Source organism: Anas platyrhynchos, chromosome 11 (genome assembly GCF_047663525.1).
Source record: "Anas platyrhynchos isolate ZD024472 breed Pekin duck chromosome 11, IASCAAS_PekinDuck_T2T, whole genome shotgun sequence".
In the NCBI taxonomy this organism is placed as follows: Eukaryota; Metazoa; Chordata; class Aves; order Anseriformes; family Anatidae; genus Anas; species Anas platyrhynchos.
Window position 1 is genome coordinate 5,617,478 of NC_092597.1, and position 27,823 is coordinate 5,645,300.

At 37.3% G+C, this 27,823-nt stretch overlaps 2 protein-coding genes and 1 long non-coding RNA gene across 11 annotated transcripts in view; 1 reads left to right on the forward strand and 2 right to left on the reverse strand.

The window, feature by feature from the left end:
• GNB5 (G protein subunit beta 5) overlaps positions 1-8,253 on the reverse strand; it is a 26,136-nt gene extending 17,883 nt beyond the window's left edge. The window contains exons 1-2 of one of the 2 annotated variants that reach the window (XM_038185050.2): positions 7,848-8,253; positions 3,363-3,474 (exon numbers count right to left, since the gene is read on the reverse strand). In XM_038185050.2, the coding sequence (XP_038040978.1) occupies positions 3,363-3,474; positions 7,848-7,973 (238 nt within the window). In that variant the 5' untranslated portion in view covers positions 7,974-8,253. Of the gene's footprint in view, positions 1-3,362; positions 4,067-7,847 lie in introns of those variants that run through there. The other variant, XM_038185049.2, reaches the window with a different exon arrangement.
• Positions 3,117-27,823, forward strand: part of LOC113845000 (uncharacterized) — a 25,447-nt gene continuing 740 nt past the window's right edge. The window contains exons 1-8 of one of the 7 annotated variants that reach the window (XR_011812074.1): positions 3,117-3,442; positions 4,119-5,645; positions 10,881-10,991; positions 11,946-13,273; positions 20,732-22,129; positions 22,994-23,123; positions 23,657-23,813; positions 27,663-27,786. This is a non-coding gene — a long non-coding RNA (uncharacterized lncRNA). Of the gene's footprint in view, positions 3,443-4,118; positions 5,646-10,880; positions 10,992-11,945; positions 13,274-13,349; positions 13,486-20,731; positions 22,130-22,993; positions 23,124-23,656; positions 23,814-25,795; positions 25,951-27,662; positions 27,787-27,823 lie in introns of those variants that run through there. The other 6 variants (XR_005268628.2, XR_005268629.2, XR_011812075.1 and 3 more) reach the window with 6 other exon arrangements.
• The window catches only part of MYO5C (myosin VC), a 35,187-nt gene continuing 18,812 nt past the window's right edge, over positions 11,449-27,823 (reverse strand). The window contains exons 22-41 of one of the 2 annotated variants that reach the window (XM_027467080.3): positions 27,604-27,768; positions 27,328-27,421; positions 26,668-26,731; positions 25,301-25,481; positions 24,778-24,871; positions 23,894-23,957; positions 23,701-23,781; positions 23,153-23,333; positions 21,939-22,032; positions 21,153-21,204; positions 20,766-20,931; positions 20,423-20,510; positions 19,615-19,713; positions 18,756-18,910; positions 17,451-17,540; positions 16,032-16,182; positions 15,329-15,611; positions 14,097-14,271; positions 13,513-13,593; positions 11,449-13,253 (exon numbers count right to left, since the gene is read on the reverse strand). In XM_027467080.3, the coding sequence (XP_027322881.3) occupies positions 13,101-13,253; positions 13,513-13,593; positions 14,097-14,271; positions 15,329-15,611; positions 16,032-16,182; positions 17,451-17,540; positions 18,756-18,910; positions 19,615-19,713; positions 20,423-20,510; positions 20,766-20,931; positions 21,153-21,204; positions 21,939-22,032; positions 23,153-23,333; positions 23,701-23,781; positions 23,894-23,957; positions 24,778-24,871; positions 25,301-25,481; positions 26,668-26,731; positions 27,328-27,421; positions 27,604-27,768 (2,511 nt within the window). In that variant the 3' untranslated portion in view covers positions 11,449-13,100. Of the gene's footprint in view, positions 13,254-13,512; positions 13,594-14,096; positions 14,272-15,328; positions 15,612-16,031; positions 16,183-17,450; positions 17,541-18,755; positions 18,911-19,614; positions 19,714-20,422; positions 20,511-20,765; positions 20,932-21,152; positions 21,205-21,938; positions 22,033-23,152; positions 23,334-23,700; positions 23,782-23,893; positions 23,958-24,777; positions 24,872-25,300; positions 25,482-26,667; positions 26,732-27,327; positions 27,422-27,603; positions 27,769-27,823 lie in introns of those variants that run through there. The other variant, XM_072043550.1, reaches the window with a different exon arrangement.

Genomic DNA, 27,823 nt, shown 5'->3' on the forward strand with positions numbered 1-27,823 from the left:
GTAAAACGCTTGTTCTGGACGTGAGACTCCCAGCTGCAGTCAGCCCTCAGGCACTGCAGCGATGGTGCAGCGTGATAGGGGTACCAGCCGCTGGCACCGGAGGCTTCTCTGCCCTTCTGGTGGCCAAGGGGGCCCCAAGGGCCTGGCCACTGCTCTGAGTGAAACTCGGGAAACTCAACACTTGCTGTAAGTGCGCTAGCCAACTTCTCAACTGCATCTACAGACCTCAAAGACTCCTGGGTGGATCAGCTTTTTCTTTTATGGGAGGGAGAATCAGACAGGGCAGACAACTTTCCTGAGTAGCATCCTCAGGGGAAGAAGTCAGTTCTTCCATACCTCATTTAATAGCAGCGCTTTCTGCTGATATTCTTAAAAATCCAGCAGATTTGCATTTCCAATTGTGCAAACTCACTTTGATGTAAAAATCCAACCCACCGCAGCTCACGCAACTAAGAGCTGTCTCACATAACCCTGACACCTCATGCTGGGGTCATCTGCACAAGTCTGGGAGAAAGCCTCATCTGCAAAAACCTATTTGCTCTGCTCCAAAGTTGATCCTCCGGGGTGGGCTAAGCAGGGGCACGATGCATCTTGGTGCCCTGCAGAAGTCCTGACATACCTCACACGGAGCATCAGGGAGGGTGGGAGTTGCTTCAAGTCTCACAGCAGAGCAGGGGTTCTGGCACCAGAACTGAAAAATGATTCAGCCCTGAGAAAAGCTAATAGGATCCAGCACTATTCTGTGTTGTTTGTTTGTCCATACTGAAACCTAGCGTAGTCGCTGCTGGCTAAGGGGGCAATGCCTAACTCACACCTTTTGAAATAAATGCAGAAGCTCACACGCTTTAATGAGCTGGCAGAAGAAATCCTAAGCGTTTTCAGTGCTGTGATGGCAGCTGAGCTTCATGCTCCATGTGGCAGGTGACTGCTTGAGAGCAACACTGATGCTTTACCTTTGGTCACTTTTCTAGAGATGCTGCAAGAAAGGCTGCAGGCCTGGAAGGGCAGCGAGAGAGCAGACAGCCTGAACTTTGAGATCATTCCCTGGCACAGGGTCAGGGGAGCAATTTTGGCCTAAGGCAGGGGCAGATTCCTAGTGGTTTAGTTTTTCAAGAGCTGTCTTTCAAAACCAGTAGCCCTGCAGGCTGTGCCAGAATAGCGTTCTCACCTGAAATCTCTGCATGCCCAGCGTCACCCACCCAAGGGGTCCGCTGCTCCTGCCAACTGTCCATACTGTCTCTAATGGGAGGCCACAAACAAGTTTCTGAGAAAGCACCCCGTAAGCTCCCTGAGGAAAAGATGTGATTTTCCCCTGCTGATAGCCACTAAAACCTGCTCAACGATCCAATCAGATGAGATGAAAACATACAACAGGAGGTTATTATGGCAGCTGGAAAGACGCTTGTGTCCAGAACATATCTGACAAACAAATGTTTCACAGACAATAGGCAAAGTGTTTCCATTATGTCAACGTGTCTGATTCTGTGGAATTGTCTAGTTTAGCTTTTAGATTCTCTGAGGATGCTTATCTCCAACCGCAGCCATCACAGCCCTCCGCCCGCCTAGCAGGTTTTAGAGTCAGATAACTATTTTGAAGCATCCTCCGATATTGTTTCAAGGTAGTTGAAAGTTATGCACTCAGGCATATGCAGATCAGCTAAAGCCAGGAAGTAGCTCGAGTGGTTTTATGAAAGTCCAGATAAAGCAAACTGTTTTATAAAACATGATTTGGCCTGAACAAGAATGGTGGATTTAATGCAGAGACTATCAGGACTTTGATCTTTTCTGTGCTGTAGTCAATTGGTCCTAATGGTATCTTCTGGCCTTAAAAATTTATGGATCACGTGAGCAGGACAAACTGTTTTATCTATACCTAAAGTTTTAAGTGATAAAATTGAATCCTTACAACTGTAATACTGTGAATCAAATGTATGTTTGGTATTTCCTCTTTCTATCCACATTTTGGAGAGCTGCTGTTCAAAACCAGCTGAACAAATAAGGGCAATAATCGTTCAGCCCACTGTTTGTTTTGGGAACCATAGAAGGAAGGTCATGATCAGAGAAAAAAATATGAAAGATGCAATTTTAGATTAGAAAAAACAGAAGAGATACTTTATTCTGAAACTTATAACCCTCGCAGAAATAGCTCTTGGGGATAATTTAAGCACAAAAAAAACTCTGATATGGAGTTGATGATATAAAGTATCATGAGGGAGCAGTGTCCTGTAGGAGCATAAACCTTTTATCTTGGAAATCCTGCCATGGCTAAGCAAAAACCGCCTTCCTGCAGGAGTTTACAGATTTTACATGTAACAAAAGAGATAAATATCCTATGACTAGTGATGTACCCATTTACATATCACTCCAGTCATAAATAAAATTGCTTTCCTGCGCAAAAACAGCTTTATGCACATGCTTCAAAGATATGCTTATGGGGTCTGCCCCACCACTTCTGATACAGAAATTACACTGCATGAATTTGATGATTCACCGCAATGTTCCTGTAATGAGCCCATCTCCATCTGCCTAATGATTCCTGCTAGCGGGACAGACGTAATTTATGATTACCTAATTTAGATCAGAAAATGCTCTATTTACTCCGGAGGAAAAAAATAAAACTTTTAACTCTCCCACACCTGAAATTTGACGATGCCTGCCAGTCCCTCAGCCTGACACAGCCACCAGCACCTCCAGCACTGGGCACAGGCTCAGGCTCCTCTCCGACACTCAGAGCATCACCTGGTGAGCCTTGGGGGTCCCCTGCCAGCTCAGGGATTGGATGTGTGTGTGTGTGTGTATGTAACAGGGATTTTAATTAAATGAGCGATGTGACTTCAGTCATACGCAATATACTAATATAATACAGTAATTTAGACGTTTTTCCCCCAAGAAGAACCGCACTATATGTTATTTACATAAAAATGTAACAAAGCAAACAGCATCTCTGCAGGTCAGGACGGGCAGTTTAGGAACCACCACACCAGGGTCAGCGCCTGTCCCCTGCCGGGAGGCAGCGGCGGGGCTGCAGGGGGCAGGGCGCAGCTCCGCGCCCCCCAGGTGGCTCCCCGGGGGCCGGGGCTCCTTTTCGGGCCCCCTTCAGCTGGGGACGCCCCGGCCTCGGTGCCCGCCCGGCTTTAGGCTGGCTTTGCGCCTGCGAGGCCCGGCCGGGCCGTGGATGCCGCGGCCCCCTCCTTCCCCTCGCTCCCCCCCTCCCTCCCTCCCCTGGGCCCGGCGCGGAGGCCGGGCCGGTTGCGGGGCGGCGGAGGCCCGGCGGAGGCCGGCCCGGCCCGGCCCGGGGGCAGCGGCCCCGCCGCCACCTCCTTCCCCCGCGGCCGCCCCCCGGTCCCCGCTCCCCCGCTCACGCTCCACGTCGTGCAGCTTGGCCCGCTCCTCCTCCAGCTTGCCCTTCAGGCTCTCCGCCTCGGTTTTCAGCGACGCCAAGGTCTCGTTCTCGTGCAGCCCCTCGGTTGCCATCTTTGCGAGGGAAGCGGGGAGGGAGACGGGGGAGAGAGAGAGGGAGGGAGGGAGGAGTTCTGTCGCCCGCCGGGCTCTCGGGGATGCTGCCGAGGCTCCCGCTGCCTCAGCAACCCGGCTCCCGGCCCCTCCCCGGCCCTGCTGCGGCACCGGCCGAGCCCCGCCGGCCGCCGGGCAGGGGGCTGAGCCCGGCCTGGCCTACTGCCCCCGCCGGCCTCGGGCAGGTGAGAGCCGAGCCGCCGGGCATCGCCTGGCGCAGCCCCGGGGCTGCCTCGGCCCAGCAGCACACGGCGAGAGGCTGGGGCTGCTGCCTGCACAACCTGTGCGGGCCTGAAGTTCGCAGCCCCTGCGGAAGGAGGAGGAGGAGAAACAAAAGAAAACAAAACCCCAAACCCTAACTGGTCACCTCAGCAGCATTTTAAAATGCCAGGCTGGGAGGACAGATCCTGCCAAGGCTTTGCAAAGCCCAGCTCGGCTCCATCGTTCCCTTACAGCCCTGGGAGCAGGGGGCACTAGGAGACTTGGTCACAAGGTGCTGGTGGGATGGATGGAGCCATGGGAACCCCTCTCCTTATTATGCTTCAAATTCCTCATTTTTACCCTTGTCCCACCTTAAACGAACCCCCTCTTTATCCCGCACACAGATATGCAGACTTGGGCCTTCCCAGCCACTGAAAAGGACCAATTTCTGAAACACCAAAGGCAGCAAAAAACAGCTCCCAGCAGCTTCTGCTTGCGGGCAGAGAGCGAACGTGTGCGATGTGCACAGAGCGGCTCACGTTTCCAGAGAAAGAACAGCAGCAAACAACCTTGCAACTTTTTGTTCCCTGGGAGTTCCTTGAAAACGTCCTCTTTTTTCTTCACAAATTGTCCTTGATCCACACTGAATAACTTTGCTCATATTGACTCTCATTGTCTCCCTTTAGCCAGAAAATAGACAATCAAATGGCTGTTGTTCAACCTGGAGATGTTCCAAGATTAGAAAGGCAGATAAGAAAATAAGTGTTTGCAGCTGTTGTTTAGACTCTGGGCACATCCTGGACACAGTACAGCCTTAGAGAAAGTAAGTCCTTTCCCACACAGGCTTAGCAGCAGTGTCACTGTTTGACTGGGACGCATGGGCAGACCTGTTGAGCTCTTCACTGTAAATCTGCGGGCTGAAGTCAGGCCTTTGTCTGGCTTTATGCTCAAGGTCTGTTTTACAGGAGCTGGGCCACTTATCTGAAGAGTCAAATACAGTGAACGCATTTCCAGTCTTCCCCCTGTCCACAGAAGCTGGTGCGGCAAACCTACCAGTCTGATGGCCATGTAGGCAACTCTGGACTTACTTTAATCCAGTTACATTCAGTGTCACAAAAGAAAAAGGAGGCAGTATGTATATCTGGAGTTCACATACTACTGGATATGCTTTCATTAGAAATAAAAACACAACTTACCAGCAATCGCCTAAAAACCCTATGATAGTAAATGCCTTGTTAACACAATATTAGAATTTACTATGTTTAACCTGAAATGGCAGTTCAATCCGCAGCAATGGACAAAATGTAGGTCCTCTTAGTTTGTGCTCTGATTTCAGATGAGTTTCAAAACACATCAGCACAGGCCAAAAGGCTGTGAAAACATCCTGTACCGTGGACTATGTGGAAAAGAGTAGTAAGTAACTGAACTCTGTAATGTTATGATCCATTAATTGTGCAGTAGTGACTGGTACATGAAAGTGTTTGTTGCTGTCACTTTGTACCGATCACCAGCATTCCCTAGAAAGCCGATCACTTACAAACTGGCTGCTATGTCCTCAGAGGCAGTGAGCTTCCATGTTGCCCAGAACAAGGACAGCTTTGTTTGAAGACAGATTTTGACTCTTGACTTTTCCCTATGGGTCAAAGGCATGATGACCCTTGGCTTCAAATATTTTGAGGCTATTTTGAGGTAACCATTCTGAAAGTAGTCTGATTTCTATAAAGTGTTACTCTGTGGAGCTGCTAGAGAGGAATTCAATCACCAAGAATTGTGGCAAGAACAGTCATTACCACAATAGCAAACCTACCTTCCATGTGTGGCAAATGCACCGCATTGTGGTGATAGGAATACACGCCAGAAAGCTGGTACTATTCCATGGTGTGGAAAATGGAAGGTCTGACTGTGTCACACATTGATGTCTATCTCAAAGGGTAGGTATTTAAAAAAATACATATATATATATATATATTATGTATATCATTCTTACTAACTCTCAACTGATCTTTCTTTAAGTTGTAAACTAATGTACTAATACTTTTTTTTGAGAAGACTAAAAAGCAAGCACATTGAATTTCTATTGATTAGCACCAATTCCAAAATGGACAAAACACCACAGGAAAAAGATATTTTAGCTCAAAAGGCAACTAAGGGAAGTAGGATGATCTCAACATTGGGAATCAGCAATTCCAAACTGCTGTCCCTCAACAGATACTGTTTGGAGGAAAATCAAAAAGACTGGTGATGAAAATGCATTCGTGCAGCTGAGTGCAATCTGCATCTGAAATTAAAAGATGTGCAAATCAGGATGCTGCAAAAGGCTCAGCTGATTGCACACCACATTATGCACAATCATACACAAACACCTGCACAAGAGTGGCTAGGACATATTGTGCATTTTGATTTAAACCAAAGCATCTCCACAGATCTGAAAAATCAGTTACAAAAAGTAAAGGATACTACTTTCCTATCTATATGCATTCCATTACTACTGCAAAGAGCTCTCTGTGTTCCAGTTAGCTGTTTTTAAATCTCTTCTACAAAATAAATATGAAGAAGCAAGCTGAAGTCAGATCAACCAGAAAGCCCAAGATCTTACTGCAGCGCTGATACAAAGCCTAACAGGATGTTAAGTACTGAGGCAATTCTTTTTGAAGTCTCAGTCTGCTTCCACTTAGCAGCTGTTTCTTTTGGTAGGAGTCTAACTTCTATAGTGCAAATAATAAGGAGAAAGTTGCAGGAACTATAAGTAACAAACAGCCAGTTTCCTGAAACTTCAGTGTGCATTTAGCAAGTCATGCAAAAATTTACTAGATAAATTGCTATTTATAGGCTGCTGGCCAAGAAGGACCTGAACAAAGCAGCGGTTTCAAAGTCAGGGGAAGCAAGTAAATAGGGAAGGGACCATCTTTTGTCTTATATTCATTACATCTAAATTTCCTCCTAAACAATGTGACGTGATTATGCTGTGTCAGTCAGTGAACTGTACACGTTGCACCATCTATAATCACCAAATCAGTTCTCTTATCTGTCTGTCTTATAATGTTTTCTAAACATTGTTAGTTAAACCTTTTAGTATTCCTGCAGAGATAATTTAATCTGACATTTAAATACAACAACCAACTGAACACCATTCAAGTTGTGGTAGTGATCAATTCTGGGGAAGAAGCAGTGAAGGAAGTCTTCTCCAAAAGATATTACACAATGGTTCAGGAAGATGAAGTAGAGTAACTCTAAGCTGGAGTATAATCAGGACAACGTCATTCCTCACTTTGCAAAAGCAGTTTTGGAGACCAGCTCTTCAGTGACCACATAGGTACCCTAGCTTTGTATCTCATCTAAAAAAATCCTGTGACTGTGCCAGGACAGTGCTTCCTGCTAGGAGAGTGGGTTGTCACCTCACCAGTAATTCCTGAAGATTTCAATGCCTCCAACATCGTTCCTTCTTCATGCAGGTATTATGACAGGACCTGCTGGTCTGGCTAGCACGTTGGCTCATCTCCCCCATTACCACCTTCTGGTACACACACATGGTGACAGAAGAGCCTCCATGATTCTTTTCTCACTTTATCCTCATTGTAACTACCAGCTCTGACAGATCCCCCAGCGAAGTACTGCACACAGCATATGAGAACACCTGGTTATGAGGACAGCATTCCAGCTCTGTCTCAGTGAAGCTGAAACAGATCAGATGAACTTCAGCTCCCCTCACCTCTGCTGAGTCAGTCCATTGCAATAGTTCTGTCTCTTTTGGAAGTTCTGTTAAAGGTAATGGGCAATACTCAAGACTACAGGCTGAGCAGACTTGCACACATATACCTCAGAGCAGAGTTTAGACAGGCATGTAATATTTGCTTAGCTAAGGAATGCAGTGCCCCAGGGTAAAAATCTCATGGCCACTTTCCAATCAAGAATCAAAAAACATATCCTTGAACCCGGGGGCCATGTCTGTTCCAGGCTCAAGGAATAACATCAGGTGTCTGCAGAGGTGTTTATTTGGATTAGAAGTAGCTGGCCTTCAGGCCTAGCAATGCTTATTTGCTGTCCAGAAAAAATCCAACAGAACAGACCATTAATATACCAACTCCTATTTTTGCAGGCTTTTCACATTCCAGCTGATAAAATCAGTAACATACCATTTCCACACATAGTGAGCAGTAGCTGAGCTGTTCTGATTTGATGTAAACAGCCCTAAGGGGCTTCTCTTTGGAGCACTTGTCACACGGACCGAATACAACTGCTAAAAAGGTCTGGTCACACATCTCTGCAGTATGAGCGAGCTGAAAGAGAGAAGAAAAGGAGTGTGTTCCAGTCCAGTGCAAAGTTTCCTGCTTCTGCTCTGGTAGCTAATGCAGCTTAGGCTGTATATAGACATCTACAGACTAGATAATCTCTCTCTGTGACTCATCTCTCAGGCTTCATGGACTGTCACTACATGCAAGACAGTTGTACGATCTGCAGATTATATTTTTATGAAGAAAAATACAAAGTAAAATATGTATTTTGTTATAATGTGCACTGATTGCACATAGATTAATGACAACGTGGATTTTTAATTTTCATTTAATTAATGCCAGTAGCCAGTAACTAGAAATACATAGCAGCTGATCAGTGCAGATTTCTCACAAACCAATATTTATTTTTTCACTCTATTATTAAATATTCAATATTACATATTATTTTTAAAGCTGAAAGATGGCCTAGGATTCAGTCAGCAGTTTCAAAAATATTATGATCAATGTGCTGCTTGAGCAGAAAGTGATGCTTCAGCACACTGAAAGCTGGGTTATTATAAGCCCCCTTTTTGTTCTCAAACCAGGTTTCTTTAGGATCAAAGCAGTATCAGCAATACAGAATGAGACACTCTGAGATTCAGAATAACAAACAACAATACCATCATAATGCCATTTTTCTCCTTATATTTTTCATAGGGAAAATGTAGTATTTCCCATTCTCTCAATGCAAGCTTTTAACAGTCTCTAGATTTTTAACAGTTTTTCACATAAACATGAATAATGAGTTTATGAGTTAGAAGAAGCTATTGCAAAGGAGATTTTAAATGGAGCAAAATAAATTGAATGAACTATGCAGATTTCAGGATTTGGCTGGATATTATGTAAAAAAGTCAAAGTTTATTCTATGCACCTCCATTTTGCTGCTTATTCTTAGATTTTTCCACCGACAACTTGAAAAATGAGATGATAAACCTGGAAATCTTGTCCTTCCAAGTTAATAGGAGTTTCTTCTGTTGTCTAAAGGAGTTGCATAACTTCACCCCAACATATGTGAGAAGAAGTCTGCCCTAACATGAACTACAGCAAATTTGCATGGAGCTTTCAGCCAGCTATATGCAGTCAACAGGGTTTATAACCCATTTACTGAAAAGCAACAAATACGCCCTAACATTTTTAATGCATTCTTTGCAAACAGTGAGCCCGAGACACCAAGCCACTACCTTTTCAATGAGCTTCCCTGTACCAGTCTATCTAATAGCTTTAAAGTGTCTATAGCAGCAGGGCTCAACTGTGCTAGATTCTTAAATCGATATTTAACAACTGAATAAATTCTTATTCAGAGATTCTTAGAATTCAAGATTCCCACTGAGGGCAACTCAGGTGGCAGATTTATGTACTTGATATGGAGTCTCAAGACATTAGCCCAACAAGACTTTGGGAGGAAGACTTTCACTTCATAAGAAGTGTAAAATGAAAATATCACAGAAAAAATGTCATCTTAGTTAAAATATCATTATTACACCTAGAGACTTTAGACAATGATCTATTAAGCTTTGAATAAATACCTTGGGCAGAATTAATTTTAGATAAAGCAAGAGAATTCACTGGAGTAACACACAGGGTGAATTATGCCTGATATCAGTACTTTACTTTAGATGAGATTACGACATACAAATCTCACTGCAAGAGAAGCCAGCAAAACTTCCAAATACTTAAAAGTGGTATTATACATGAGATATTTTATATCTTTTTAAAATATGATACAAAACCATCCTTGTTACAAAGAGCTTAACCTCAAAAGGTCTAAAAAGATTTCTTCCCATGCTGTAGCCTGAATTTTTAAACATACCAGGTTTTTAAAAAGATACAGTGGAAGTGTAAAAATGGCAGCATGCTGAAACATTAACAAATATGCCACTTGTAGAGTAATTCTGCACTATTAATCTTGTTGGTAAATATAGAAAATTGCCTACCTTTTCAAACAACAATAACCCAGCGTTTCTCAAGGCGAGTAAATAAGCCGTATGCAACTGCTAATGTAGGACGGCAACCTCTCTATTATTAAGGCTACTTAAAGGGTATTTAAAGCTCAGCCTCTCTAAGTTGCATCACCTCAGGTCAGTTATGTACTGATGATTATAGTTTAGAGGCTTTATTTTAACTGCCCTCTAAGAATACAGAGCAAAGAATATACAGTGTTAGGCAAAATAGACCTTGCCTGTTCATTTCATATTGCAGCAATTTTTGGATGTTTCCAAATATTAAGCATACTACTGGGAAGGTGGCTGACTACTGCTTTTTCCACCTATTAAATTGACATTCTGACAAACGACAGTGACAATGTTAAATCTACTTCATAAAGAAAATTCTAAGTCTAATACAAGTAGTGGCCATGCTTGTTCTTCCTTGGATATACTTCCATTGTTCACCCATTTTAAGACAGTAACTTTGACATCAGCAACATTAAAAGTTTCTGCTTTATTGGATTCTTTAGCTCTAGGGATATTTATGAAATCATGTCTGAAAAACTTGAAAAGTGCTGAAGTCACATCTGCTGTGACTCCACTGAAGTCAATGAATCGTGCCATTAGATGTTTGCATTCAATAGTCAAGACAATGTAATGCAATGTGAGAAGAAAAAAAAAAGGAAATTAGATTTCAGTCCAACACAGGTTTGGGTAGAAGAAAACCATCCTTTTTTTTTTTTTTTTTTAAACCCAAATACTATGGAAACACAGGAGGGAGAGGGATCACCTATGCTGTTGAGTCCAGCTGCCAGAAGCTGCAGGAGTCACATGCCTAAACCCTCTCCATAAGCAATTCTGGTGCTTTCCCACTGCAGTAAGGATCATCTTGTACTTTTCCATTTGAATGCAATAGCTTTCTCCTTTACTATTATTCTAGGAAAGTTAACCTCAGTAATGTCTCTTTCAGGTATCTGCCCTTCATCACTAATACTGCTCCTTACATTTTGAAGAATTATAAAAACAGAGAAAGATTTGTATCTACATATTGTTTAAAGGCATTAACGTCAACAGAAGTACAGTAAGTTTCTGACAGAACACAGTAAATACTGATTATTTTAAACTTTCTTTTAAAATATATTTTGTTCTTTGCATGCACAGTGCTAACAGCATATTTCACACAAACCTCTCAAAATAATTTAGAACCAAATTATCAAGAAATTTTTGTCATACAGATGTACATACCTTCTGATACTTCCGTGGGATGTAGATTTAAGAACAGATTGTGATTTTACTCATACCGTACCAGGTAACATATGTGCAGCTCCAGTAACTGTAAAAAAGGCTATACACAATTTATAGCAACTAGACTTGCTTGCTTTAAAATATTTACAGAAATTCACATGGAGCCAGCAACAGCATAACCATTCGGATAGGAATATACACAATGTGTATATATAAATAAAATATATTCATATGTATTTTCAAACAATTATTCTCTGAAAATATAATTATTCCATCACTCGAAACACTACAGATTGATTTAAAAGCTACCTTTTATTTAACAGATAAGAATACTAATGTACCTATACATCTGTGACGTTTTGTACAGCTTTTATTGCTATTGAACAAAATACAAAAAAATTCCTTCATATATTTTTCATATATCTCTGTGGATAGTACTATGAATATGTCACTGTTCACAGTAAATACCAAGGATGGGAAATAGCAAAAAACAGTCCTTCTTTATATTTACAGATTTTAGACACTATGTAATAATAATAATAATAATAATAAAATTGATCCTTCCTGTAACGTTTAAATTAACTATAACAATTAGAAATTAGAAGTATTTCAAAGCTTTAGCATTCAATTTTCATAATTATATCTAATAACCTAGCTAGAAAGCTAGCATAATTTACTGATGAATTTCTAATGACTGTCATGATTGTAGTAAGGTGAATGCTGGTTCTCCAGTTGTTCTAACAGAGTCTAGTATTAAATAAAGCTGTTATTCTTTGCATTCTGCCTGCAGGAAGAAGGCTGAACAATGCAAAAAGAGGACTACTTCTAAGGATCCTGCAATTTAAATGAAATATATTTAATTTCAATGCCAGAAATTAAGCTTGGTTTATCAGTAAGACCAGATCACAATAGCTGCATTCACTCCTACTCAATGTCAGAATTGAGGGAGGGAAACAAGCAAAAAAGAATGGGAAAAAATGTGTACATGTGTGCATACTCAGCATATGTTCTGAAAGACACTGCATTAGAGATGGACCCAAACAGGAGATGAACTCTTTTTTTTTTCTTTTTTTTTTTTTTAATAATGTTGTAATTTAAACATGGATCAGAACAGGAATTTTATGTCTGACTTTTCTATGCTAATGACTGATATGAAAATGCAGACATGTCATTGCAGAGAACAAAACTAAAATCTGCCTTCAAAAAAAAAAAAAAGCACCCAAATTCCCCCCCAGCTAAAGAGCTGTCTGGTGTGCCTGAACAGTAATGTAAGCATTCAGCCTGAGTGAACCAAGCCAGCATGCCTACAAAAGACAATATATGTTTATTACAACAGCAATTCTCTTAGACTGGTTGAATGTAGTTATTTGTATCAATAAAATAAAATACAAAATGTGGGAGGACCTTCCGTTCCATCTTTCTATAGTTTTCTTGTGAACTATTAGGAGAGACTTATTTCATGGAATGAATAAAGGCCTAAAAAGCATAAAAGGCTGAAAGATACTGTAAAACAGATCCAGAATATCAAGACAATGAATAGAATTACCTTGGAAAAAAACCTCTTGTTACAGAAAGCAAAGGCAAGGAAAACTGTAAAGTAACAACATTAATCCCATGGTAGTTTTCCCCTATGACTCATGCTTTAGAGTTACTGATAAAGACCCAATGCAATCTTGTCTCCTGTGGTGTAAGAAACTGCTGTCAGCTTTATGTCCAGCTGATAACATCATCATTATAGGACTATAATGAAGAATGAAGTACAGTAAGAAAACAAAGAAATCACAAGCTTAAATTGTTCCTACTTTTTAAGTCTTGACTTTAGAACAAGGTTTTAACAGCTTAATTCACTGCAAGCTACCGTGCCATCCACCAGCTGGAGAAATGAACCATGAAAGTCTGCCTGTCTTTATTTAGTCTCTGAGAAAATACCAGTGCATTAGTTTTATTACACCCTTGTGAGAAAGCCAAGTTTGAAACTGCTGGGGACTTGTATCATTTCCAAGGCATGTGGAGAGGGAGTGAAAGGAAACGTCACTTGAAATAGATATTTGGTATCGAGCATCAACTGTGGAACGTCCTCACGATTGTTTAGCATAGCCTGCAATCATACCAGAAAGGGTAAGAAAATACTGTATTACAAATAAAACCCAAAACATTAACATTGTTTACTTATCATTGCACATTTCCGTTTCAGATAAGATAAAGGAGACTTCTCTTGATCAACTCCAAATGTGTAGAAGATGAGCAACTTAGTCATAATTTGACATAAGGGTCAAGTATAAATATGTAGCATCAAAACCAATGTGTATGAAGTATTTTTTAACTTGAATTTGAAAGGGAGTAGTTGTAGCTCTTACCTGTACTTTACGAACAAATGATGGAGCCACTCTTTTCTCAAAATCATCTATTGGAGTGTATGAGTTGAGGATCTTAACTATCTGCTCAAATTACAAAAGACTATTTTAGTATGTCACAAGAAGTGAGCAGAGGAAAAGAAGAATTAAATACCATCTTTATTGGTATTTAATTGAAGTTTCAGTAGGAATTTTACAATAATTTTGACTGATAACCTGATAATTTATTACATAGATGATGACTGCTATGAATAATTTCCAAGAATGTCAGCAGGATCAAGAAGATGTAGAGAAAGCTGAACTGATTAAAGGAAACAACAAAAAAAGCCTCTGACAAAATAAAACAAAAATCCACTGTGGAATAAAAAATGAGACGGAACAAGGCAGACAGATATTCCTCACAGAAGCAGTTAAAATGCTAATGATCAGGAATGTGAGGTTAAAAAATCCAATATAACACGTGGTGACACAGAATGATGAGGAATACTACTTTTATCAAATGAAAGGCCAATAGCTCTTTGCAACAAATTATTTTAGATAGGCAAGATTCTGCAGTCAGTATCAGAATAAAACAAATGGTTCAGTACCTGCACAGTAGAAAGAGATGTGCAGTGTTCACATATTTCTTTGGCATCATCATCTGTGATCTTTTTGACCTGAAGGAGCCATGCTGCTTGAGCTAGAGGCTCTAAAGTTTCTTTGGCATTACTGCTTTGAAGATTCTTTTCTTTAAGCCATTCTTCCAAATAGCTGATATTACATCTGTGTTAAACCATGAACAGACAACAGAAACATCAGGTTCCCTCTAACAATCAAGCTATATTAAAGACTTCTAAAATCTTTGTTTCTCTAATGCAATATTAATATTCATATTCATTCAGTTTAAGTTAAAAAACAAAGAACAAAACATACCTGTAGATCATAAAAATCAGACAATTTACAGCCTGCTGATCTTTAATTTTAATCCCCTGTATATATATATATACATATATATATATGTATATATACATATACATATATACATATATATATACACACATATACATATATATATATACACACATATATATAAATTATATATATATATTATATATATATAATTTATATAAAAATCATTTTTTATTATTTTTAAAGGTTGGACAATAGAAAGCAAATTATTAGTTTAGCCATTTGTTACAGAAAAATACCAATACATACTGGCATTGGAAAATATGTTATAGCACTATATGTCTTTAAAATAGTGATTTACAACTGAGCTTATACAGATTAGAACAATCTTTGCACATTACAAATCAGAGTTATAACTGAAGACCTAAAGCTTTCTTTATCAACTTCTAAGAATCCTTAATGTCTCTGTCTCAGTGATTTTCTCACTGCAGAGCATGAAAAAATCAAGTTTGCTTTTGTCTATTTGCCAGACAGGAGACACTACCTGTTTTGAATTAAAAATACTATTCATCATCATGAGCCCACAAGCATAGGAAGAAAACTGAACACAGGACCAACTTTGAGCTCTAGACTGTCATTTTCTGTCTTTTCCTACCTGGAAATCAACATTTTCCTACATGGAAATCAACATTTCCATGGACAGCATGATTTGTATTGTTTTAGGTTGAGAAAGCTTAGCTTAAAAGGCAAAGATCTATTTTTTAAAAAGAGTTTAAAAAACAAAAAACAAAACATAACCAAAAACCAGTTGACTACTTCCAGCAGAATGGTCACAGAATAACTAATGACTTAATAATAAAGAACTAGGTTACATTAAAATGTTAAAAATTCATTCTCAATCAACTGCTTGCTGAAAGTTTACTGGCTTTACCTTATCTGCATTCCTTTTCTACAAGAGCACATGTCCTTGCGGAGGAAGAGACTATTGAGGGTAACGGCTCCAATCAGAAAGAAAAGCTGCTTCACTGCTTGCTTTAGAAGCTCAGAGTCCAAGCCATTCTGGCACATAGTACTATAAAAATAGCTGAGTTGTTGCAGGATAGAGGTCATTGTGTAGGTATCTGTGTCATCTATACTAGAAGAACGTTTACGGAACCCTGTAGGTTTCAAGCCAGAAATTCCTTGGAGACTTTCATATTCCAGCATGCCTGGTACTGAAATACAATAAAAAAACAACTGGTAAGACTAACACTCGTTAGGCTCCTTTCCGTTACGTTAACTTAGTTCTTCAACTACATATAACTTTAAGATATTTTAAAATTTAAATGATAGAAGAAAAATAAAATACTGACAAAGGATTCTGGAGCACAAAAATTTTGAAAACCCTATTCTTTCTGCAGAAGGCTGGTCTGTTTCAAAGCATTATACCATACAGGGAAACTGTTCAGAGGAAAAAGTCTCTCCAAGCCCTGTGGGGATGTAACAGTGGAATTTATATGTGCAGAAACACACATGCAGGTACACACCTATAAATGAAAGAAAGAAGTCTGTCCCATCCCTTCCCTCCACATGTAATCTTTATTCATGTACTTAACAAACTAGATTTAACTGTGTTTGGAGTTTTGCTGTCTTACCGATCATGGGTTGAATGTTGTTCTCCATTACAATAATGAATTGGTGATATATACGAATGGCCAAATCACTAAGAATTTGTCTATATTCTGACAGATCAAAATGCTTCAAACAGTTCTTATTCTGACGTGGGGTGTTAGACTTCATAAATTCCTACAATTAAGTTGTAGATATAATTATCAGAAATCACATAACATTATAAACTGGTATTATATTCCAATGTATATATTAGAGTAATCCATTCTGTCTCTGGCCAAAATGGTCTCAGAATGAGTGAAAGCGACTGCTAACTGCAATGGATGCATCTAGCTCTGGGCTCCTTGCACTTATTATTCCATTTAATGCTCATGCTTACTCTGTTCAAAAGCATACTAACACCAAAGGAAAGCCTAGATTTCATTGGACTTTGCAGCAATTCCTGGATCACATAAACAGAAATCAAGCTATTTAATTAAAAACAAACAAACAAACAAAAAAAAAACAGTTGTTTAAATTCTGCTTGCAAAATGCTTAAAAATGATAATTAATAATGTATGTTTTATTGCTGCAAAGGGATCTAATTTTTGGACTTTTCATAAGAAAAATTCTGTTTCAAAAAATCTAGGCTGAATCCTAATTTGTGTGAAGTCTTGAGTGTTCACTACAAACATAGATCAACACACAAAATTCTGGATTCAGACCACTCCCTACTGTTGAGATTACATGACATAAGATTGTTATTTATTGAATTTAAATGTTTTAAATTCTTCATTGCTCTTTAGATTTTATCGATATAGCCACAAGAGGGAGTACTGTTGTTCAGACAGTACACAGTTACTGTGATTGCAAGGCTTTATGGCACCTGTTGGCTTTAATCCTGATGTGCCTGTGCAATTTTGCTTCAGTCTATGTAAGTTGCAATTTAAAACAATTTTGAATCACAGGATAAAATTTAACTTAAACAAGCAAGTTAAATACAGGGACAAAAAAAAGAGTATTATATTGCTCCTTTCCAGAGAATTTCTTCAGTTAGCTCATAATGGTAGCAGCAAGTGTTTGAAGTGGTCACAATTATAAAGCAACTAAACCCTTTTATATATATATGCAGCTGGACATCTGAAATCCAGCTCACATTAAATTCACGTATAGAGTTCCATTTACATAACAGTTTCCATGTTAGGAAATTAACTGACTTTAGCACTTTTATGTTTTTTGGGGAATCACTTGATCAGGTAATTCTATACTGTCTTATTATTTGTGTAAGATATATCACCACTGCAAGGCAATACAAATATTGCAATATTATAAATATCAAAATATCCTGAAGGAACAGTGATGACCTGGTGAATAACTATCTATTGATTATCTCTGTTTATTTTGCTTACTGAATTAAATTCTGACAGAAGTAAAGTAATGAAATGATTTGATGAAATCACTCTTACCTCTTCCCCACTGTATTGCTTCAAACAGTTAAGAAAATAGTACGTATTGGAAAGCCAAAAGGACAACATCTCAAAATCTTCTGAATTTTCCTGAAAATGACAGAGCAAACTTATAATGGCATTGTCTTACTAAGTTAGCTTAATTTCAAAGATGAAACTTAAGACTACTACAGAGTTGGCATAATAGCACACATCTAAGGCAGAAGTAACATAACAGCGTCTGTAACATGCTAACTGTACAAATCTTTTTTTTTTTTAGGTTAACATATATACAGAAAAAAGACCCCTCTTTTATTTGTTAAACATTAGTTAATTCTTATATGAGAGGTGCTAAATACATTAGTCTTAAGTAGTTTTACACATTTCTATGTGTAGTGAGATGGTGTACTGGAGGCCTTCCTGCAAAAGTGAGAACAATGCCTGTATATAGAAATGAAACTGAATTACATATTAACACAATCCTAACTACACATTTTATTTTTGTTAGCCTAATATGCACAAGCATTTTCTTATAGATAAAATGTTGTATAATTTTTTGTGTGTGCGTGTGAACCAACCACAGGCATTCTTTACATAACAAATTCAACTGCATAAGCCATGGTCCATTCCCACCTGTGTTACCAAGCATGCCTGGTGTTTTACTACATTCTAAATCCACAATAAAGCATTCACATAGCTGAATTTGTAATGTAGGTGAGATAACAGATGAATGATTCTTATATATATCTTGGTTTTGTAAACTGGCTGGCAAAGTAACCTTAATCATTCAGGTACTAATGCTGAAATACCAAATAACATGCCAAGAAAACGTTACTCTAGTAGAACAGAAGTACAAAACCCTCTGATTTTAAAAATAATAATAATAATAAAAAACCAAACAACAACAACAAACAAACAAACAAAAAAACAAAAAACCAAACCTGTCTACTGACAAATACACTAACCTTCATTTCTGTCCATCCAACTTTTACCTGTGCTGAAAGCACAGTTGCACTTAAAACCTAATTAGCTACTCATTTTTTGATGTAAAATACTTTAAATGGTTTTGCCAACAACCTTTTCAGATAAAGGTAATCTCTGTTAGTACATGTTACTGTGTTACAGTGTTCAGCACAGTGGAACCTTACCTGGAGACTTTATATGCATACTACTACTAACAGGAAAAAAAGAGTGTCACTAATAATAATTATTCATTATAGAAATACTAGCAAATGAAAGTGTCAGCATTTCTCAGGTATTGTGCATGCATCTCATAAACCTTACATAAAAATCAAAAAGTACAATACAGCCAAACATAATTCCTACCTTAACAACTTGTTTGATACCATCAATGGTTACATTTATGAAAGATTTCAGCATGTCAGCATCATTCAGATAATCTGCATACCTCACACACATGAATAGGATGTGAGCTGGAAGGCCAGGTATCATATTAACTACAACTCCACGTGGCTTTAAATCTGCGTAGAGGAGAGTGATCAGGATAATTATATAAAAATAAAAAGATTTAAAGTGTCATTCTGAAAAAGACAAGCTCAAATGCATGGAAACATTGTTGAGTTTACTATTAACTGCAAACTAATGCAAAAATCTGGTTTTTCACTAAGAGTGATATTGTGAAGTAACTCAGAAAAAGGGCAGAATTCCCCTACAAGAGAAATATGAAAGTAAAGTTCCCTTTAGTGAAAGGAACGATACAGAAAAGACAGATGAGATTAATACATCACACGTGGATATATGCCCAATGACTTACAAAAGTTAGTAGATCACAGAATGGCTTGGGTTGGAATGGACCTTAAAGATCAGAATGATGACTAGGATGGCTAAGAATAAATTACTTCCTGTATGACTAGAACGTAAACTCAAGTCCCTAGATTGCTCCTGAGATTTACAGCTTTATAAATGAACAGATACTAAGGAAGATGATAGAATAATTTAAAAGTCAGACACGATTGCAAAACAGATGAAGCTCTTTATATTTGAAATGACTGGCAGTAGAAAAAGAGCAATGTAGCATCCCCAAGTGGTTATAGTAGTAAGAGAGAGGGATAAAGCCAACTTTGAACGTAAATGAGAACATCTTGTAGTTTTTGTTGTATTTTTCTACACTGACAATCACTGACTACTGATAAAATGTTACTTAAGTGAAGTGTTACTATAATACCAAGGATCAGATTCTGAACAATCCTTTCTTCATCCTCTTTTTTGTACTCCATCATTCCAATGTACTCTTTGGACAAAGTTGGCACGTGAACTTCATTGACTGTCAAACATAAAGCACTGTTAACTGCAGATAAATGACTCAGTCATCATTCATATGTTAGAACAAACTACTGGAGAAAAGCAGTTTCTCTTTAATAGAGTACAGGCTCTGTTCACATTAATGTTTTTAGCTTACAGTTCCAAGCAGTGAGTTAAATAATATTTATATTATTCATGTGAATAGTTTCTCTGGATTCAGTGGAATTACTTACACGAATAAGGCAATTAAATAGCAGTGGCACACCTCTACATTAGTTACTTCTGCATCCATTTGAAGTACATTCTACAGCGAAGAATTACTTGCTATGTAAGAATTTTGTACAAACTAACTTCGTATCAGTAACTACCTGCCATCTGAAGACCTATGTCAGGAGAAACTCATCTGATGCAAAACTAACATTCTATTCTCAGAGACAGCTTATGTGAGGATATGTATTAACTTTTATTGGCAGAACCTGATGCCTCTGAATTAAACTTTATCATATACTCTAGGTCTCATATGTGCCTATTATTTAGCTGGGAAAAAAAATGCAGGAAGGAGCTTTTATAAAATTTCTGTTGATGGCACTTTTTCCTGAGGTTTTAAATTTCTAACTCCACCCCAAAACCCTACTTTTTTTTTTTTTTTTTCAGTTTTGTAAATCTACCTCCTCTACAACACACACTGAACTTCCAAAGCTACTACTACTAATAATCACACAATATTTTACCTTTTTCAATAGTCTTGGTAAGAGTTTTGATCTGATCTTCCAATTTTTTAATTATTCTATCTTTCATGTCTAGTTTTTCTTCAAGATCCTGTAATAATCAAAGTCAGTGAGTTCAGAGAAATCACAATAAAGAAATGCTTTCTACTGCTACATGCTATTGCCACAATTAAAACCATTTCAATGTATTTTTACTTATATTCAGTGGAAGAAAAATGAAACTTCTCTACCTTTTTTCTCCCCAATGAACTGAGAAAACATGCTGCCCATACTATACAATCATGATTTCTTTCTTTTTATCTTGCATTTCAGGTACAGTTTCTTAATGAGGATTTCATTTCCTCACCATGTTTTCCACAGTAAGTCGAGTTGTTTCTTGCTTTATCTTGCTTTTTACTTCATCATGGATTTCATCTTGCTTCAAACCGTTGCTCAGACCTTCGATTTCTTGGGTTATGACATTCAATCTCTCTTTGGCTTTTACGTTTATTTCATTCTGTGCCTCATTTTTTCTAGAAACAGACAGGAAGCTTTGTCTTTTACTGTTCTTCTGTTAAAGCACAGTCATATCATATTTGCCCATTACCTATGAGCTGTATTCAAGGCTGCAAGGTGAATCTTATTTTGGATGTGTACTTCAATTTTACGTGATTGTTACGCCCAGCCTATAGCACTTACATATATTAAAATATTAAAGAAAAAAAAAAAAAAAAGGAAACATAGATCTATTTACCTCCTTAGTGTTCTGTCCCCTTCTGGCTCATGATGCAGCTGATTAGACATCTCTTTCAACACAAGAAAATAAGATCACATTTACTTACTGTTCTGTACTTGTATTTAGTAAAATCTTTTCTTATACTCATTTTTTTTTTGTAACAAAATTGAATATCATCACATAATGCAGAGAAATATTTAAAAATTGTACACAGAAGATTATACGTGATATGGAATTTTGACATAACTAACTTCTTACAGTTGACAGTCAAACAAATTGTAAATTTTTAAAAAATAAGTTGCCAAGGAAGACATTACACTTAGAGACACAGAACCCACAGCAACTTATGCTCTCCTAAATAGAGAAGTACTTTCAAACAAGCAAATTTAACACGAACATTTCCCCATCTCCTACTCTGACTTTTTCAACACCCTCTGAATTTCACCTCATGGAGTACAACTTAAGTTCCAAATCATCTTTCCTTCTTGACTGTTTCCAAAGAGCATACTTTGTTTCATATATTCTTAGCCCTGCTGAATACACTTGCATACATCCAAACCACAGAACTAAATGACAAAAAAGTTCAAAAATGAAAGAAGTGCACATATTTGCATATATTTTTGTTTAACAACAGAGCTATAAACTATACAGCACTTCTTTCATGGTGTTTTTTTACATTGTACTGGCAGTTAAGTAAGTAATCAGGCAATGAAGTAATGCTGCTTCAGCTTTTACACATTCAAGCCTAGGAAATTCATTATGCACCTCTCAACTATAAGACCGATGACCACAATGGTATTTTACCTTTCAACTTTATAGTCTGTTCTTGAAGACGGTTTTCGAGATCTAATTTTTGATTTTCAAGTTCAGAAACTTGCTGTTTGAGATCTGGAATCACCTTTTAGAGAAAAAGGACACTTGCATATCTCAGCATGTTCATTTTGAAACATCTGTAATGTTACCTATGACATCAGAAGACCTTCAACTGCAAATAGGTAAAGACTGGGAAGACACTGTGGGAAAGTACTTGCCTGAGTTACATAACTTTTCTGGAGGCATCTGCTGTCAGACACTCTTTAAAAATTAGGGAGCTAACAAATATTTGGACTGACCCAATACTACTATTCTTATATTCTGTAGTTTAAAAGAAATTAGACAATTAAATTTCCTAGCTTGGTTAACTTTGGAAAAAGATCAGTATGTTGTCATTTTTAAGAAATAATGTTATTAGTTACTTTTTGTTGTGTTTTCAATTTTATGAAGTTTGTTTTGAAAATATTTCTAGAGCTATACTTCACTTAGCAGAAAAAATGATACAGTACATATGGTCTTCTAGTATGATAGCACTTGATGTTAGATAGGTTTTTACACAGTACTAATAACCAGTTAAAATTTTTTAAGTCCTGCCTGCAATGTATTAGCGACGTTATATGGTTAGCTGCCCCCTGGTGGAGAGTACCTCAAAACTGCATAATCTAGCCCCTCAGGCATCTGTTTTTTAATTGACAACCAAATCACAGAACTTTTCAAGCTGAGAGACAGAGACAGCTTTAAAGAGGCTTCAGATCAAAAGATGCTAGTTTCTGCCCTTTGACTACAGGGGGAGAAAAACTAAATTCTAAATTTGAACGCCTCAAGTATAATACAAATCTGAAGCTGGTCGTGGGTTGCCAAAGTCAGAGTTTGTAAAACAGTATTTTGCCAATCTGTGATTAAAATAACATAATCAGGTTTATGTAAAAAAAAAAAAGGAGGGGGGGGGGGGTTTAGAGAAAAAGGTCTCTGTGAGGCTGCCCCAACAAGCTGTACACTTAGACAATAACTTTAGCTGCATTCTAACATGTTATCCTTGCATGCAGGGAAAAAGCCTGTATGGATGTGCAATCTTAGATGGCCACAACTGTTTGAACCTTGTGAATCAAGGACATGACTTCAAGATTTTGAGGACTCTGTGACACAAACTGTTTTGGGTTGAACTACTAAGTAACAGTAAGATACTTTGGCTTTACTATACCTACCATGTTTTCTGAAGTTAGCCTGCTAACTTCAAGTCGAATACCATCATTTATGTCATTTTCCTCTCGAAATAATTTTTGTAGATGATTAATGTCTTGGCTAAGATGTTCAACTTTGAAATTCAAACCTTCGATCTCCTTTTCATAGATTTCTTTCTGAGACTGGAAGTGACTTTCCAATACTCTATTAAAAAAAAAAAAATTGCTGATGTGGTAATGACCTCAATGCAACGGGTTAAGTTTCATACAAAGTGAAAAAAGTGTTCTACATGCAGATATGTCATTGCATTACCTGGGCATTAAAAGAATTTGAAGGTATGTGTGATACCTCTAAGGAAACATTTCCCAGACTGAAAACATGCACACATTTCACTGACTTAGTGAATTAGTTAAAAGTGAGTTAAAGCTACTCAGTCAATCATATAACATAGTGTTGGTTAATTTATTAAACAGGTGTTCAGAATCACACTGCCAAATCAATTACTCACTTATCTGTTTATCTTCTAGATCACAGCTTGGAGTTATGAAAAACATTGAAGAACTGGACTAACCTCGTAGCTTTTTTCAAGCCCTCATAAGCAAACCACAATTCTCCATCCTCATTTAAGTGTTCCAAATCCTCTGTAGACAGTCTAGAATACAAGGCAGTATTGTTAGTGTGCAGGTAAACAAAATGCATTCCTTATATATATACATATATATATACTTTTATTTTTTTAAAAAGAGACCTCAAAACAAAATTACCTGCTTCTTACATCTTCAAAATCGTAACTTTCCAGAAGCTGTTTTGTAACTTCCGACATCTTTTCTGGAAAAAAAAAAAAAAGTTTATCATATGAATAATTTCCTTCTCATATTTCCAATTAAGTTATCATTATAAAAATAAAACCAATCTCTTCCAGAATCTGTAAGGTTCTTTCCTGGTACTAAGTAAATATTTACTACCAGAATATGAGGTATATGAGTGTACTAAGGTACACTATTAATATTGTTTTTTGTTTTTTGTTTTTTTTTTAAAACACATCAAACTTTCACTGTAAAGTTCCATCTTTCTGTTCTAGATCTAGACAACTGCTGCAGTTATACAGATTGTCTTCTTGTGCTAGCCTACTACATTAAATGCTGCAGATACAGGTTTGCCCTATAAGACACATTCTTAGCATTGTACAAAGTGCACAACAGCAGTGCTCTTATTAGGTACCTTTTCTCAAAGAGACCCCAGTTCAGCAAGTTATTTAAGCGTATCAGACAGTTATGAGACCTGAGGCTAACGACAGGCTGAATGAAGGCCAAATAACGTATATTTCCATATTCTTGGGTCACTATGAGATTCTTTTAAAATTCTAAGTAAAGTTTAAACTACATTATTTATTTTTAAACAAAAAGAAGAAAAATTTGAAATCAGTTTCTTGGTACTCAATGATTACTTCATAAAACTCACATGGTTTTTGTTTTACCCCATGCAAGTAAAGCTGTGAATTGAATTAAATCACTCTGGAACGAGAAAGATTTTTTTTTAAATTATTATTATTTTTTCAATCCTAGCAAACAGAGAAAAAAAAAATTTAAACTGGCTTGGTTCACATCATGCTTGGGAAGTTCCCTGAATTATCTAATGTGTAGCTTACCCCTAATTTCCCGCTTCTGTGACTGGGCCTGCTTTTCAACATCCAATTTTTGTGTCTGCAGCAGTTCAATTTCCTTTTGCAACTCAGGTATTTTCTTAATCAGACATGAATTACAGAATGAGACAGAAAGTGAATGACAAGGGCTAAGTATCAGTTAATTCATAAAGATAATTATTAATACAAACAAGTTCATATGCTAGAAGGCTTAAAATGTGTTGTTTAAAGCGTCCGTTTCTTAGCAGAACAGAAAGGAAGAAAAAAGCTCCACACATTAAAATCCATGTTCATGCACAATTAGTCATACTCTTGAAAACATGCATTTCTTTTTGTGAGCAATAACTTCTATTGAGTACTACACGAAAATGATACAACATAGTTATTTATAAAATACATCTTATTAATTACTATTTGTTCCAAAATGTTCTTGAGGACAAACAATGAAAATAATCTATAAATAAAACATCCACATTGTCTACTTGCTTTATCCTGAAAAGACTCCAAAATTCATTGCGTCATACTTTACCTGCGTTTGTTTTGTAAGTTGCCCTACTTCTATTTTCAGGCCATCCTGAATGATAATTTCTTGCTGAATTTGTTGCTGTAGCTGAGATTTTTCTTCTTTGAGAACCTTAATTTCTCCCTTGAGCAATTCAATCTCCTTTTCATAATCATGTTTCTGATTTTGGATTTTTTTCTCAAGTATCCTAAACAAGACAATGAAAAGATGTTTTTCTTTTCCTGAACTTAGAAGTGAAAGAGGGGACTGTGTTTTTCTTTTAATTTGAAGGGCATATTTCAGTTAAGAAAGCTTAAATGAACTGTAATTGCTTGAAAATGCTACCCTACATCCTTAGAATGAACCTACAAAATGAATGATAATGAGATAAGAATGTCCCTGTATTTCCCTACATCCTATTCAGGTATTGGGACTGTATTCAAGACAGAACCGAACTTTTCCACTTAAAGGCTAATTCTCTAACTCTTTGCCTACTTAAACAACTCTCTGCTACATTTACAGAGGCACACTGAAGAAGGACGTAGCAGCAGAAAGCCCCATGTCCTTCTCAGTAACACAATGGAAGAATCTTGGCATTTTCTACTGGCACCTGCTGGAATGGACTGGCTTCCAACATAATACTGTTAATGGGGAAAGCAGAACCCCCCCCAAAAAAGTTCTCTTATTATACTCTGAAGTATTTTGTAACTGATATCAGACTGAACTGAAGCAGAACACAGCTTCCGAGCCTCAGAAACAGATTCAGTGCACTCTTCAAATTTCAGAGGACAGCATTTCTTTGGTACCTATGGTTCTCTGTCATATATTGGTAAAGAGCTATTGTAAAACTCTTCCATAAAAACAGTAATATTTTTTTGATCTGAGAATGTCATACCACATTGCTAAAAATATGTTTAAACCTGCAAAGAGTATAGCAAAGGGGAAAAAAGTTTTTCCCCTATATTTTTAACCTAAAAAATTTAAAATTCCTGCCTTTCCTTCACATTGAATCTTTCAGTTCTGCTGTTTAACAATTACTTCACAGGAAATCTGACTGGTATGGCCATCAGCTGCCTTGCTAAATGTCTGAATACTGAGGATATCCAAAAACACCATCATTATCAAGGGCTCCTTTTAATTTTTGAAGATACATGAAAAGACAGGAAACTGCAAAAACAAGAAGTCTTAAGTCTTCAGTATAATTTTCTGCATGTGACTGACCCACAATCATGTGCTCTTCTTCAACTAAGTACATAAAGAACTTCAGTACTAGCATTACTGTTCAAGAATACTAACAGATTCGTAAGTGATGTGATTATATTTAAAGCAGGAAAAAGAAAGGCAGAGAAAGAAAAAAATGGATGTTTCAAAAAAATTGAGTTCAGATTCCATACATTCTCTGACTTTCTTCTTTTTGTATATCATCGAAGAGTTGCTTCGTGAGGGCATCCATTTTCTCTGTCAAAAAATATTGCAGTATTTCAAAGACCTTCAGGCAATTAAGTGTATTTATTAAAACAGTGTTATCAAAATGAGAAGTTTTTGTTTTGTTTTGTTTTAATAAGCAATCTTTAATATATTTTAAACTATTTTTATACACAAATTATCTAAAATGTCAAGAATTATAACAGTAAACTTGATAAATAATGCTACAGAACAGTTCTGAAGCACCAAAATTTTATTCCTCTAAAGTTTACTTAATATCATGTGTTGCTTGAATCCTTCAAAGCTAAATTCTTAAAAACATTATATTAAAGGAATAAAGGACAAAGAGACACTTTAAAGGAATGCACATGCTATCTCTAAGATAGGAATTGCAGTAAGAGCAGAGCTTTTGCTACTCAAAGAACAAATTTCATTTAATTATTATACTAAAAGCATTTGCCCTACACATTCTAAAGTAGCTTCAAATAAGAGAAGATTAGAGCCAACTTTCAATTTTCTGTAAATTCAGAATTTTTATATATATACATATATATACACATTTACATTTGCTGTAAAACTGACTTTACAACTTTCACCTGCTCCTTTAAAACTCCTGTTAATTATTGTACCTTTCATTTCCTCAGTTTTTTCTTGGAGCTTTATTTCTAAGGTCTCTTTCTGTTCTCGTAATTCTTTATTCTGATTTTCAAGTTTGAAGATTTTCTGTACACACAAAAAATAAGCAAAAGATACAATTAAGAAGTATATACAAACTTCATCCTTCCTCATCACCCCACAAAAACTGAACTTACTTAGCAACACTCAGAATCATGCATTTGATAAATCCAGCAATGAAAAATTTTTCAACTAAAATATAAGCACCAAAAAAAGTAAGGAAAATGTACCTGTTCACTGTCCTCTTTATATTTTTTCCCTTTCTCCTCATATGTTCTCTTTTGAGCAGTTAACTTTTCAAGCTCTAATTCAAGTTTCTGAATTGTATCCAAGTCATTCATATGAGTTGAAGCCAGATTGGTCAATCGTTCCAACAAGCCATGATTTTCTCTACTCTACATTGAGCAAGACAGGTAAAATAAAACAAAAGAAATCACACTTGAAACTGTT